Here is a 14,675-nt window from a genome sequence, read left to right on the forward strand (position 1 = left end):
TTTCTGTGACATTTCAGGGAGGAGAGCCTGACTTGCAGACCGTGGGTAAGATGGTTCTCAATGACTGGCAGAGGGGCCGGATTCCTTTCTTTGTCAAGCCGCCCGATGCAGAGCCACCTGCGGCCCCCCAGGTAAAAACAGTGGCCCACCTCTTGGAAAGCATGATTCTCTAGATGGGGTGCAGCTTTTGGCAGCCTCCGTTTATGGAGCAGCTTTTCCTAGGTGGCGGGTATTTGGACTGCAGTATCTCTCATTCCGGTGTGCCAATGCCATGGCCTTGTGGGGTGGTGCATTTGGAGTCTATAAATAGATGTTTGAGAGAAGACTAAGCTTAGATACCAGTTTGTAGGGCTTTGGAAAGAGAGGGCTCATTAAACATAAGTGATCTTCTGATACACATGTGTTGTCTCATGCTCGAGGAACAGAATCATTGCCAAAGTTCATTTGTTTAACAAACATTTATTGGCACCAGCCATGTGCCAGGCACAGGGAACATAGGAACGGATAACAGCCCTCGCCCTCAAGAAGCTCGTGATCGGTGGGAGAGGAGAGTGACATGGTCAGTATTCGGGGAAAGAAGTCTTGGGTTTGGGGCCTCTGGCTGTGTCAAGAGGCTTCCCTACTGCCCTGGTTCCCACGCCCCTGCAGTGCACTGCCACAGGGCTCAACATCAGTGCTTCGCTTTTCTGTTTCTAGGACCTTTTTCAGAACTCAGCCAGGTATCTTGAAGAGGTGGCTTCGCATTTTGCTTCTGTGCTAATCTTGTTGGGTCCGTACAGCTCTAGCTGCTTCTTACCTGAGCTCCATTCCCAGAGATGCAGGTGTAGCTCAATGTTCCCAGAATATATTCTCCAGCATTTTAAAATTAGCATACCTGAAACTGGCGTTAATCAACCTTCTCCCCTCTGTGCCAAAACCACCAAACAAAACAGTTCCTCGCCCTCTTCTTTATATTAAGTTATTCATTTGTTGGTACACTCACATATTGAGTGCTGAATGAACTCACATCTCCTCTGTACTCTCTGGGTACTGGAGGTGCTTCAGTGAGAAGCAGACAAGGCCCTGCCCTCCTGCACTTATATTCCAGTGGGGGAATGTGGTTTTTTTCTGACACCAAGTATGTGTCTTTTTCCCACACTGATTCTACAATTCTTTGACACCAGCTAAGTGTCTAACAATTAGATCCGATTCTGACACAAACTTCCAGAGTTAGTACAGACCCCAAAGGTGAAGGCCTCAGTCCCACATGCCTGCCCTCACTTGAGATGCCAGCTGCAAGCTACCCACATTTAGGCCCGGCTGACAACAAATTTAGGGGTTCTGGGGTTGATAATTTGCTAGAATGACTCAGAGGACACAGGGAAGTGCATTACTTAAGATTGTAGTTTATTATGATGATAAAGCTCAAGAACAGCCAATGGGAGGGAAGCACAGGCAAGGAAGAGGTACAGAGCTTCATGCCTTCTCAGGGCAGGCCACTTCCCAGCACATTGATGTGTTCACCAACCCGGCAGTTCTCGGAACCCCAGCGTGTAGGGTTTTTATGGAGGTTTCATTACATAGACATGACTGATTAAATCTGTCGCAGTTGGTGACTGGACTCAATCTTCAGCCCCTCACCTCTCCCCAGAGATCAGAGGTGGGGCTGAAAGCTCCAACCCTCCAATCAAGTGCTTGGTCTTTCGGTGACCACTGCCCCATCCTGAAGCTATCTGGGGGCCTCACCATGAGTCACCACATTGGCATAAACCCTGGTGTGGTGCTGAGAGACTTGTGAATAACAAAAGACACCCATCACTCAGGAAATTCCTAGGGCTTCAGGAGCTCTGTGCCAGGAACTGGGGACAAAGACCAAATATATATATTTATTATATCACAGGGAAACAGATAAATATACAATGCTAGGAAGTACTGTGTGCTGTGAGGGAAGCTGGACCAGGTGAGGGGTTTGAGGAAGACACAGGAGTACATTTGTGTAAGGGGTGATCAGGAAAGGGCTCTGAGGAAGTGGCATTTTAGCAGAGACCCAACGAAAGGAGGCAGGAGCCATGCAAATGTCTTGGGAGAACATTCCAGGCAAAGGGAGCAGTGCATCCAAAGCACCTGAGGCAGGAGTGTGCTTGGCGTGTCCGGAGTACTGAAGGAAGTCACTGTGGCTTGAATGCAGTTGGCAGGGGAGGGTGGCATGATGGGAAGCTGTTGGGGGGTTTTGAGTTAAAGAGCATTTGGGTCTGAGGATCATTCTGGATGCCTGTGTGTCTCTATCGCTGCTGTCTTGTGACCCTGTGTGTAAACACTGGAATTATCTTCAATCCTTCCTCCACATCTAGCCATTAAGTTTAAATAATTAGTTCAGAAAATTCTTAAGAATTATTGTGTCCCCTCTTCTGTGATTCTCTTATTTTCCTTTTTTGGTGAGGGCAGAAACCCCTTGAGAATCTGAAAGCTAAAAATTGCCTCACTAGGAAAATGTACAAATGTACATACAAATTTTTTATACGGTTTCCCAAATTATATTTATAGAGTCCTGATGTATTGAGTACTTTACCTGACCACTCTTGTGAGTCTCAGTTGCAAGGATAAAATGATATCATATACGTGAAGCAACAGTAGAGACCTTGGCGCATGCTTATCTTTGCACTGTTACCTAAACAGGCCTATCATTTTAGATTTTAGTGTCCCCAAGCTCAGTGCTCCTTGTCAACTCTCCTCACTCACAAAATTCCCCCTCCTTAAGTTACAGTCTTCCTTCAAGTTGCCTCCTATCTTGGTCTGTTTTGTGCTGCTGTAACAGAAGACCACAGACTGGGTAGTTTATAATGAACAGAAATTTATTTGGCTCACGGTCTTAGTTGCTGTGACATCCAAGAGCATGGTGCCAGCATCTGGCTGGGGCTGGGGTGGGGGGGGGGATGCTTCGAGTTGCGTCATCCCATGGCAGAAGGTGAAAGGGCAAGAGAGGGCTACAGCCACACTCACTCTTGCAGCAACTAACCCACTTCCAAGATAGCATTAATCCATTCATGAGGGCAGAGTCCTCGTGACCTAAACACCTCTTATTAGGTCCTGCCTCCCAACACTGTTGCATTGGAGATTGTTTCCAACACGTGAATTTTGGAGGATTCATTCAAAGCATGAGACCTCCTCAGTGCCCCTCCTTAGTACTTGACACTTTCTAAGCTAGTACTGTTCTGATACTTACCATTCAGCCTGACTTTCAGTTTTAGGTTGTGAGTGCTAATTTTGTATGTGCTTATCACAACAGCCCCCTATTCCTAACGATATTGAAGGAAGATTAGGGAATCTTGGCTATGGTAAATTATTGATTGGTTTTAATGGTTAAATACTCTTAGTTGGCTCATCCTTTGGATTTGTAGATATATTCCTTTGATTGTTTAATACTGGTTTCTGAGTTTAATGTATGTTGGCTTGAAGTAGATTAATGATGTAATTCAAATTTGGGTGTTTTCAGTACTTACCCTTAGTCCTAAAAACAGAACTGCCTCATTTGAGAGCAAGATGTAAGTTGGGAAATTTAGTTTTCATTTTCTGATTCCATTTTTCTTCCCTACATCCACCCCTTTTGGCCTCAATAGCTTCCACCATCCTCGTCTTTGGAAGTTGCCACAGAAACAACCAAGAACAATCCAGAAGAGGAAGTCACAGACACTGTAGGTGAAGGGGCAGAATCTGTCACCGAGAAAGAAAAACAAGAAAACAGTCACTGCGATGCTAACTCTGAGATGCAACAGATTCTTGCACGGGTTCGGCAGAACTTTGGCAAAATCAACGTTGTGCCTCAGTTTTCTGGGGATGACCTAGTTCCTGTGGAGATGTCAGATCTGGAGGAAGAGCTTGAGAACTTTTCTGCTGAAGAGGAGGAGGAGGAACAGGAGCAACAAGAAGATAGCGAGGAAGAATCTTACCAGGAGTCCCAGGAAGATCATATGGAAAACAGCACTAAAGCAGTTATTAAAGCCCTCGATGAAAAGATTGCTAAATATCAGAAGTTTTTAGACAAAGCCAAAGCTAAAAAGTTTTCAGCAGTCAGGTAATATTTTCATCTTCTACAAATTGTACTTTGTTCGTTTCCCAGAAACTTGCGTGGGTATTAGAGCAGTATATTTATGGGGGTGGGAGGGTTGTTGCCATTTTTTTTTTTTTGTGGGTTCTGTTTTATTTTGTTTTTCTTTGGTTTCTCTGAGATGGGGTCTTTCTATGTTGCCCAGGCTGGCCTCAAACTCCTGGGCTCAAGCGATCCTCCTGCCTCAGCCTCCTGAGTAGCTGGGACTAACAGGCGCATGCCACCATGCCTGGCTGTTACTGCCATTTTCAAAAAGTGATTTGTAAATTTTATAAAATTCAGCTGCCTGAAGTATGAAAACCTTAGTTAATCCAGTCTTTAGAAATGCCCAGGGAGCTGCAAAAACTGCTGGGTGTTCACTTCTACCACGGGTGATAACTACATAAATAAGGGGTGGGGTTTCTTTCATCTGTGAGTTTGTTGCAGGTTTCCAGGTCATGTGACTTGGGCAGTACAGCTTCATTGCTTTGTTCTTCTGTTTCAGAATATGCAAGGGGCTGAGTGAAAAGGTATTTGCAAAACCTGAAGAACAAAGAAAAACATCTGAAGAAGATGTAGATGATACAGGTGAAGATAAATTATTTAAATCATTTAGATGTGATTTGCATCTTTTTTTGTGATTTGCGTCTTTAGAACTTTGGGGAGCCTGAGTTTAATCTCCAAATTATCTCTCATACAACCATCCACACAGGTCCTTATGGTATCTGGCAGACTACCGATTGCCTTGCTTCCGCATACTATTTATCATATAAATTGGATCATCCCCTTTTCATTGTGCACATTTCTTAGGATTAAAATGGCAATTCAGGAAACTTCTTTAAAAGGGAACATTATTAACCTTAGAATCCAAGGGTGGGTTTGCAGCCAAATGAGGGGACGTGGCTCACACATTTACATGTTTATTCTTTACTCCCTTTTGCTGTCAGCGTCCATATTGGGAGAGCGTTTAGAGGCTTCCTGCCTAAGCCTGGTTTACCTCCGCACCCTGCTCACCCTCTCTGTCCACACTGGCCTTCCTCCTCCTCCTCCTCCCCGACACATCGAGCTCGTTCCCACCACGTTGGGTTCACAGACAAATTTTGAATAGAAAATTCCTGGGCTTTTTTCTTTCTTTCTTTTTTAAAATTCCTATTTTTTTGTATGTGTGTTTGTGTATTATTTGTATCCAGCACCTACCAGAAAGGGAAGGAAGCGGAAGGCACAGAGGGAAGAAGAACAACGTTCAGATAAAACCCGCAGGACGCTTACATCTAAGGAAGTGAGTATTTTAGGTCTTAAATATGGCCCAGGTAGAGAAAGTAGAGAGAAGTCCATTTCTCAAGACCCACTGTTTCTGAAACAAATGGTCTAGAGCTCAATGCCAGGAACCCCAGTCCTCAGTGACCTGGTTGAGGTCAGAAATAGGGTTAAGAGGTGGCCTGCTAGGTCACGGTCCTTGAGTCCATGTCTTGGGTTTTAGGAGTTCCTGGTCACTGTCCTCAAGCCTGTGGCCTATCTAGAAGAGCTGTTTGTTTTGTGTGGCCCCAGAGAAGTGACACACAATAAGCAGAGCAGGTTAGGAAGACAAATCTCAATCTCTGGGAAGGACAGCTTGGGCAACGAGCTGTTCAGAGCTAGGGCGGGCTCTCTGGGCAGGGGCATAGTTCATTATCAGCAGTGTTCAGCCTTACTGCAGGGGACCACTTGTACAGAAAGAATTCGAGCACTGGATGAGGGTGGGCCCAAATGAGAGTCTGTAACTTGGGAGTCCTCACAGGTCACAGTGGAAGAGTAAACAAGAGGTCTGTGAGGTGACCCCTCCCTCGTTACCACAGCTTCCAGTGGCTGTGGAGGCGGCACGGGCAGTGGCGTGCAGAGATGAGGCTCCTGTCCTAGGACTTTCAGTGTTTGATTTCAAAGTTTCTCTCCCCTCTCCCTTTATTTTGCCATTTTTTACAGCGGAGGCGAGCAGTGCGGCAGCAGCAATCCAAAAAAGTCGGTGTACGCTACTACGAGACACACAATGTGAAAAACAGGAACAGGAACAAAAAGAAGACCAATGATTCAGAGGGACAGAAAAACAAACAGAAAAAATTCAGACATAAGCAGTAACGTTTACAAAGTTGTTTATTAAATTATACAAAAATATGCAATTAGAAATTGTGTTCATTTTCTTCCCACAAGCTGGCATTTCTAAGGCCATATTGCATTTGTTCTGAGGTTTGACAGTTGAAGCCATTCACCAGCCCGGGTGAAGATTAAAGCCCCCTCAGCCCTAAAGATTTCAGTGATCGCGTCCATTGGCACTTGAGGTGCTTGGATTAGCCCTCTTAGTCCCTCCAGAGAGTAACCCTGTCATGAAAACATCTGACAGAAATAGGGGATGAGGTCTACAAAATGGAAAGTGTGATATTTCTCTTGTGCTGGTAATTAGCAAATTGGAGCAGAAGGTACAAAACTGTCAAAAGAAGAAAATCTCAAGGATGGTTGTGTACACGGCCTGGGCTTTAATATCTGAAGGAAAGGCAGCAGCAACTTCTGTCCCTCATTGAGTCTGAAGTGGACCCACCTAGGACATATGTGCATTACTGTCTTAGAGCCCTGGAACTAGCAGATCTCAGTGGACAGGGTTCTTTCCCATGGAGGTGACAACATGGGCAGGTCATTTTAGTGGAGCCTCATAATTCCTCAGGACAGTGTGTCAGTGTGAAAGCTGTGACTTCAAACTCGAGACTAGAGCATACGGGGCATGTTTGTCTCAGGGAAACACAGCTCTTCCTGTGGGACTATGGTTCTTCCAGTGAGTCTTGAAGTCCTAACCAGGGTGGGTGGCGGATCCAAGCTCTGGTAAGAAGTGAGTCCCTTCTTGCACCTCTTCAGGAGGATACTGAGCATGTCAGTGCCTTTAGGTAATGTTACTTGTGCAGTTTCACTGAGTGATGGAAGTCACCCATCATGCCACCCGTGCCAGATTTATGCCACTATTTCAATCTTCTCAGCCTACAAAACCAGAAGAGTTTGATTTAAGAGAGATAGTAAAATGCAGTTGTCTCCACGCCATAGTCTGATCATTAGTAATTAGAGCTACATGTGAGATTTGGTTACCTCTCCAGTTAATTAAACATAGCTAACTGGGGAGGTAGAGTCAGGGTTAGATTTTCTGCAGAATAAGGTGAACAAATCAAATCTGGTGGTGGAGAAGCTGAGTTGCTAACAGCTCAAAAGGACACTGTGACTGGTATTCCTTTCCAGCAAACATTTACTTTCTGCAAAGCCATGGGTTTGACTTTGCCATTGGTTCCTAACCGAGGTAGTTTGAAAGTGGAGGGGGGGGGAAATCCAGTTGACTTAGCAGGTGGGAACAATACAGTATAAAACCAAAGCTCAAAAATGAGTAACTATAGAAATGCATTGTAGTAGGGATGAAAAACCATCAAATAAGGAAGGACTGAGACCAGAGAAGCCCAAGTTGAAGTGCAAGATGAATGAACCAAAAGTTTGAGGGGCAAAGAAGCAGCTTCATTTGGCCAGAAATAAGCGATGGTGTGGAGTGGCGATGAGAAAGCCAGTCTTACTGTTTGAGTTGGCAAATCCCAAGGTTGGCTAATAAGCCATATGCTGAGACTGTCTGGCCTACACCACCTTCTACTGCCCAGCCAGGTGCCTGGCTGGCAGACCTTAAGTGTTTGATGACACTGGGGCAATAGCGTGACTTCTGAAAAACACACAGGTGGTGATTAGGGGAGGATATGGCTTGCTCACTCAGGAAACTAGCTTTTTATTACAAAGGGCTTATGATTGGGTAGTAGTGTTTGCTGAGACCCATATGGAAATTATCACTTCTTCGGGGCAATAATGCCTTCCAGTTGGGCCTGAAAAACAAAAACAAACTCCCATTAATATTTGAAACTTGCAGCCTAACACAAATAGCTAAGAGGTGATAAAAATCTCTGGGAAGAATAATCCAAATATTGCCACTCCAAGCAATCTCTTTTTCCTTCATTCCCAACTCCATATTTTCTAGATTAGCTGCCTGGCATACAGTCTTGCTACATTAGAAGTAACCAGAGCTGTCCTGGTTTCTATACAATGATGGCTCAGTGTATAATAGAAAGCACTGAAAAGAAAATTGAATAAGTTGTTGAAATAGTGGTTTTTCATGGCTCAGATTCCAGGCCTGAATATGTCTGCTGAGTTAAACATTTGTCTCTCTGGTTTAGGATCCTGGGAGCTCTGCTGAGACCAGAGGTTTGGGAAACAGCAGATTTTCAGCCACCAAGACAACTTGACACCCAATTAGCGAAAATTGCTACCAGTGAGTGGAGAGCTGTCCCTCTTGTATGTAAAGCTTAAGATACTTGGGAGTTATTTACCATGTTCCTCTGGCAGCCAGTAAAATAATTTGCTGTCATGGTATGTGGGCAGATTTTAAGTAGTTCTGTTCTTGGGAAGGCAAAGCTGTTTTATTTGCAGTGCAGCTTTGTGCCAATAAAAATAACTCACTTGTAAAGAATTTTTCACCCTGGGGATTACAAGCTTGCTGTTAAATGTTAGAAAGATGCTAAGGTATTTGGTTTCCTCTTGTTGCTAATACTTACTATAGGAGGAACTGAGGAACTCAGGATTATGATAAAGGAATATGGCAGATAAGGGAAGCAGCTTCAGAGGCTGCTAAGCAAACAGATTCACCTTTGGGTGTGAAAGTTTCTAGCTTTTCTACTTTTCAGCAACAAGAAATCTGTAACCTTCCACTAGCGGTTCATAGAAAGCTGCCTTTATCACAGATAGCTAGCCCTTAGGTTTGTAGACCTAACAAGCCTGCCAATCTCAAGAATGTAAGCTTTCTCTGTGAGACCAGGGAGGAGAGGAAGATACATCCAGGGGCCTTTGGCCAGGGCCATGGGAGAAAGCCACTAAATGCCAGCAGTCCATCTACCCAGAACAGTGATTCTCAGACTTCAACAAGCATCAGAATCACCTGAGACCAGTCAGAACAGACTGCTGACCCCAGCCCCAAAGTTCCTGATTCAGTAGATCTGGGTAGGCCTAATTTGTATTTCTAAAAGTTGCCAGGTGATAAGGATGCTGCTAGTCTGGAGCCCAACCTTTAAGAACCTTCGGACCAGACAGAGCCTGGAGTTGCAGGGGCCAGTAGCATGGCTTCCTGCCCAGGCCTACTCACCAGCCCCTCTCATTGCCTTGGTTGCAGAAAGGCATGCTTCTAGCACTGGGCTTTGAGGAAAAACACCTACAGCTGGGTTCCTTTGGTCACACACATGGGGAAGGTTTCTGACTTGAAATGGTTCTTCCTCTCAAAAGGCCTTCCCTGCCTGCCCACCAGTTCTGATTTCTTCCCTGGTTATGCCCCAAACACAGCGCCTCAGGGGCCTGGCAGTGGGCAAGCACTTCCACTTCCATGCCAGCCCGCTGAAGAATCCTGCCTACTAGAGGAAGGCTCCAAAATACCGGCTTTGACAGGAAAGAAGTTCAACTCTTTGCCATATCCACCTCTCCCTTGAGGAAGAGCAACTTTTTCTGGGGGGAGGTGGGGGGAAATCCTCCACTGGAGAGCCAGGCTGCAGTGTCACGGGGATTCCGAGTTGAGAACAGAGCCCCCTCCAGAGCCAGGTGGAATAGAAGCTCATCCACCCCCAAGTCAGCTGGCTCCCTTTACTCCTTGGCATTGCGTGCGGACAGATGTCTAAAAGCCATCGGTGGCAAACGAAGCGATGCCTGGCCTGCGCTGTTACCTTCAGCTGCTGATTCGTCCGCTTTAGGAACTGAATCTCCTCGTTGTGCTTCTTCTCCTCCACCTGCCGCCTCTCAGTCTCCCGCTTCTCCGTGGCCTCGCATTTTGCCTTCTGCTCGTTTACTTGCCTCTCCAAGTCTCTCTTTTCGCTCTCCAATTCTGCAATCTGAGGACAGAAAGCCCAGTCATCCTGGGATGTCAGCAAGTGGACGGGGTGGTGGGAAAACCTGAGAGGAGGGGACCTGGGACACAGCCGTCCATCCCAAGACATTGCCAGGGTGTGTACTGCCACCCAGTGGGAGGTCAGTGACAGGCATGGAACATCCACAGGAGATAACCCTGCCAGGACCACCAGGCTGGCCATTACCCTCAACCAAGGGTCTTTCCTGAGGTTATGTAGGTCCAGGGGTGGTGAATGTCAGGAGAGCACCTTAAGGGGCCAGAAGTTAGTGCTGGAATGACAACCATGTGGCTCTGAGGTTGACAGATGAGTCACAGAGGACCAAAGGTCATGGTAAACCCCACTCACTTTCCTCTCCATGTCTGACTTCCCCTGTTCGGCCTGCAGTGCCTTCCTCATGCCAAACGCCACACTGCTCTCGTACAAGGTCTGGTAGGCAGCGATAGTCATGCGGATCTCGTCCCGGACTCGCAGCAGCAACAGCCCCCTCTCCGCACAGTTGATGGTGACCTCCCGGATCAGCTCATCTTCCAATGCACACACACCAGGAATCAGAGAAGGTGGGGGCAGGGGGATGCACGTCTATTGCAAACTACCTTTCCTCTTGGGAAGGACTCTAGGGTCTGTTCTCCTTGCTTGGAGACAAGGTCTCAGAGAAGGTCCTCAAGGAGGGTGCCTTCAGTGGCCCATGGAGCATTGCCACGTGGCCACTCCTCTGAACTTGGCACTTTGGAGTAGCACGCAGTCAGCAAGCCTAGGTTGGCCAGGGCAGAGGGAGACAAGAACCTCCCAGTTTGTTTGCAGCAGTGGGTCCCCTCCCTTCCATCCTCAGGTAGAAACTGGGTACTAGTCAAAGAAATTTGACTTTTTCAGTTTAAAGACGGTGGCTGTTTTAAAGCAGCTGTGAAATCTTGTGTGCCCCCTTGGCTGGATTGGTTTGGGGCTGGTAATAGCAGGGGCTAGAGCTTGCTCACCTATCTCCTCCATAAAGGCCGACCTGGGGGGCAAACCATAGTCAGACAGGGGAGCCTGCTGGGCCCTGCTGCTGCCTGAGCATTTGGAAGTGGTTTGCAGATCAGAGTCCATAAGAGCCAGTGAGACTGGGCCGGGAGACAGCCATTTGACACCGGCACTCAAGGCAGATCTTAAATCCCTTGTGTCTGCTGGCTAACAACAAATTACCCTGCAGTGTTTTTCTGGACTGAGGGCCAAATGTTGATGGGTAGATATAAACATAGAATATTAATTTTTCCAATTAAAAAATTAGCATATGTTGGCTGAGTGGGGTGGCTCATGCCTTGTAATCCTAGCACTTTGGGAGACCAAGGCAGGAGGATCACTTGAGGTCAGGAGTTCAAGACCAGCCTGAGCAAGAGCGAGAGCCTGTCTCTACAAAAAATAGAAAAATCAGCCAAGTGTGATGGTCTGGGCCTGTAGTCCCAGCTAACTCAGGAGGCTGAGGCAGGAGGATCACTTGAGCCCAGGAGTTTGAGGTTGTGGTGAGCTATGATGATGCCCCTGTACTCTAGCCTGGGAGACATCCCTTGTTTCAAAAAAATAAATAAATAAATAAATAAATAAGCATATGCTTATTAGAGAAATCTTTGAACAAACAAAGATTTAAGACGGACATTCTTGTCTTACTCGAAACCTCTGCTAAGGGATGAGGAGCCCAGGTTGTCAGGAAGATAGTGACTGGTAGCTGGGGGACTGGGAGGGGGAGGAGGGGGCATCTAGCAGTTGCAGGGTGGGTTACGCAGGGGGAGAAGAGATGATTCCAGCATGGGGTGGGCTTCAGCTCAGGGGAGCTCAGGGCTTGGGTCTGTGCTGAAGGGGAAGGGAAGGAAGCAGTAGGGTGGGTAGCACCCATCCCCCACGTAGCCCACTCACCAAAACACTGCGAGTAGAGCTCCCTGCGCACAGGGCAGATGCCCGTTTCCCGGGCCTGCCGCTGCTGCAGTTTCAGGTCCAGCTGCTCCTGGAGGTGCACCACGTCCATCCTGGTGCTGGGGGTGCTGGACACCTGCTGGATCCATAGCTGCGTGTTTTCCACCCACTCCCTGTGGCACAGACACAGCCAAGCTGAGCAAAACCATTGACTGGAGAGCATCCACAGGACATGAGCAGAGTGGGCCCTTTGAGCTCTCTGCTTGAGCAGCAGTGATTTGCCCCTAACCCACCAGAATCCTCCATCTCTCCCTTGGAGTGTGAGGCTCCAAAGCCACACCCACTCTGCTGCCTCCACAGCGACCCTACTTTGGGACTGGGTAGGTGGGAAATTTCTAGTTTCTAAGGGTCCTCTGTGAAATCATCACCCACTGTTCCTTACCCTCCTAACATGCTTAAGACAGATTTATGGTCATTATTGCTTGATCTGAACAGAAAGCCCAGTGGGAATTCCTCATTGGCTTACAGGGTGGGAGACACAGGACAACATAAACCTTGTGCAAATCAGAAAGAGGCAAATGTGTGTAATGGGGTTGGGGAGGTTCTTGAAGGTGTGTGTCTGCATGGGCCCCCGTAATGAAACTTGCATCAGAGGTGGCCAGGGTTTGGAGTCACAAGAAGAGGGAGCTTAAGGGCAGAACTGCCATGGGGAAAGGACCTCTATGCTATTGGTGGGAGGGAATCAATTTAAAAATCACCCCCCTCCCTGGACCTCCATCTCAGAGAAGATCACAGTCTCTCTTTGTTACTCCTTTTCATCATAATCTTAAAAACTGTACAGTCAGCATATTACATAGAAACAGCTAAAAAGGCAATGTTAGTGATACATGTGGCTGCAGAAGAAAAAGGCAGGGAAAGGGAATCGTGCTGGGGAGAAGTGCTCTTTTATGCAGGGTTCTCAAGGAAGGCCTCCTGGAGGAAATGCCATTTGAGCAAGACCTGAGCGAAGAAATGAAGGGAACCAGGGGTATATCAAGGGAACAGCCTTCTTAGCAGTGAGGACAACTGTAAAGGCTCCGAGGTGGAAGAGTGAATGAGGCACTTCAGAAACAGCAAACCAGGCCCCTGTGGCTTCAGCACAGCGAACACGGAGAGTAACAGGAGATAAAATCAGGGACGTATCACAGGCCAGACCATGCCACATCTTCCAGGCCACTGCAAGGACTTCGGATTTGAGTCTGAGTGAGATAGGAAGCCATTAAAGGATTTCTGGCAGAAGACTGCATGATCTGACTTATGATTTAGGGGCTTTGTAGATTTTAGGAGCAGTGTGGAAGCAGGGTTTTCAGCTAAGAGGCCATGGCAGGACTGCAGTGGCCAACAGTGACTAGGAACAAGATGGTGGAGGTGAAGGTGGTGAGAGATGGTTGGATTTGGGATAGAATTTGAAGGTGAAGCCAAAAGAATTTGATGAAGAATAGACACATTGTGTGAGAGACCAAAGGGAATGAAAGGTGGCCTGAGTCCCTGGTAGAAAGGAGAAGGTTGGGGGAGGAAAAACCTGTGATTTTGTTTGGACATGTTGAGTTTGCCACGTCTATTAGACGTCTTTCTGAAGGGAATGAGGAATTAGAAGACCAGAGCTTAGGGGAGAGGACAGGGCTGAAGTACGCACTTGGGAGCCATCAGCATACGGATGGTATGTAAAGCCCTGAGATTGGGTGAGAGTGCTCAGGAGATGAGGGCAGATTGAGAAGAGGTCTCCCATCACCCACCCTCCCAGGATCCAGCCGTAAGTAAGCAAAAAAATGAAGGGAACCAGGGGTACTGGGAGGAAACCACAGCCAGGAACAGAGGCATAGTGCCGCCCCCCACACTCCCAAATTCTGGAATGCAAAAGCCTAAGCCTTCTCCCAGCCACTGCTCCTCCTTTACCTTGGGGGTAAGATGGCATTCAAGATTTCTTCTGCCTGCTTTGTAGGATCTGGGACACAAATATTTGAGGGGAGCTTGGTCTTGGGTGGCTGTGGGACTGGACTTGAGGGTCCAGGCTGCTGGGGGCTGACTTTCAGTGGCCGAGCCTGAGAAGGGACAGGTGAGGGCAGGAAATGATTGAGGCACTTAGCTCCACACATCCTGGCCCCAGAGACTGCTCCAGGTCACCTGCACACCCCTCCCCTATTCCCAGTCTAGTTTCTCTGTCTTCTCAGCAGAAATTATGTCTCAGAGCTGAAGGAGGTCATGAAGAGTCTCTGGTCCCAACTCAGTGCTTGAACAGGTCTTTCTGGCACAAGTGCTCAGGCCTCTGCTTTCCCACCTCTAGTGATGGGGAAATCACTACCTGATCTATTATTCTTGGACCCAGCTACCATGAAGAAGAGTGAGCTCCATCCATCTCCCTGTGACCTTCTTTCTCCTCCTAAATCTGTCGTCTGATGTCACACTCAGTATCTTGGGCTTCTTGTACTGCTCTCTCACCCTCTTTTCTTGATTCAATTCCCTTATTCCCAGTAGCTGCAATCCCTGTCCCTTGAGGGATTCCCAACCCTCAACGCAGGGATCTGTCTTTCCCTATTGGAACTTCCAGGCTTCCTCATCCCCCAAGCCCCGTCCTTACCTTGGGGCTCCGTTTCTCCGGGTTCCGGCTCACCAGCACCGGGGTATCATACTTGAGCAGAGAGTCCGCGGGGGGGATCATGGCGGCAGCTGGGACTGCAGCCCAGCTTGGGCGGCCCCTGCAGGCAGGGCCTTGTTTGCTGTCACCATGGAAACTTCCCCTCACAGCCTCGTGGCTT

The 14,675-nt window shown here is 47.6% G+C and overlaps 2 protein-coding genes across 3 annotated transcripts in view; one reads left to right on the forward strand and one right to left on the reverse strand.

Moving 5' to 3' along the window:
* GNL2 (G protein nucleolar 2) overlaps positions 1-6,216 on the forward strand; it is a 22,489-nt gene extending 16,273 nt beyond the window's left edge. Inside the window, exons 12-16 of the mRNA XM_045548234.1 lie at positions 18-131; positions 3,597-4,051; positions 4,569-4,651; positions 5,254-5,342; positions 6,023-6,216. Of these exons, the coding sequence (XP_045404190.1) occupies positions 18-131; positions 3,597-4,051; positions 4,569-4,651; positions 5,254-5,342; positions 6,023-6,175 (894 nt within the window). The 3' untranslated portion in view covers positions 6,176-6,216. The remainder of the gene's footprint in view (positions 1-17; positions 132-3,596; positions 4,052-4,568; positions 4,652-5,253; positions 5,343-6,022) is intronic.
* Positions 6,173-14,646, reverse strand: DNALI1 (dynein axonemal light intermediate chain 1). 2 transcript variants are annotated; one of them, XR_006734198.1, is made up of 7 exons: positions 14,498-14,632; positions 13,816-13,961; positions 11,884-12,053; positions 10,342-10,520; positions 9,814-9,978; positions 7,639-7,935; positions 6,173-7,063 (listed from the first exon to the last, which is right to left on the reverse strand). XR_006734198.1 is itself a non-coding variant. In XM_045548235.1 (6 exons), exons 1-6 carry the CDS (start codon positions 14,576-14,578, stop codon positions 7,900-7,902), a joined length of 777 nt encoding a protein of 258 aa, XP_045404191.1. In that variant the 5' UTR covers positions 14,579-14,646; the 3' UTR covers positions 6,173-7,899. The 2 variants fall into 2 exon arrangements, 1 of the variants encoding a protein (XP_045404191.1); XM_045548235.1 differs by having other exon boundaries at positions 6,173-7,935; positions 14,498-14,646.
* Between the last annotated feature and the right edge of the window lie 29 nt (positions 14,647-14,675).

The sequence above is a fragment of the Lemur catta genome, chromosome 3 (genome assembly GCF_020740605.2).
Source record: "Lemur catta isolate mLemCat1 chromosome 3, mLemCat1.pri, whole genome shotgun sequence".
In the NCBI taxonomy this organism is placed as follows: domain Eukaryota; kingdom Metazoa; phylum Chordata; class Mammalia; order Primates; family Lemuridae; genus Lemur; species Lemur catta.

What these genes read in the sequence shown, in the direction of transcription:
- DNALI1 (XM_045548235.1), bottom strand. Translation starts at nt 14,578, where the DNA reads ATGATCCCCCCCGCGGACTCTCTGCTCAAGTATGATACCCCGGTGCTG. An exon ending in CGGAGAAACGGAGCCCCAAG is followed by an intron (nt 13,962 to 14,497) that starts GTAAGGACGGGG and finishes GTCCCTTCTCAG; the next exon opens with GCTCGGCCACTGAAAGTCAG. An exon ending in GGACGAATCAGCAGCTGAAG is followed by an intron (nt 7,936 to 9,813) that starts GTAACAGCGCAG and finishes TTTGTTTTTCAG; the next exon opens with GCCCAACTGGAAGGCATTAT.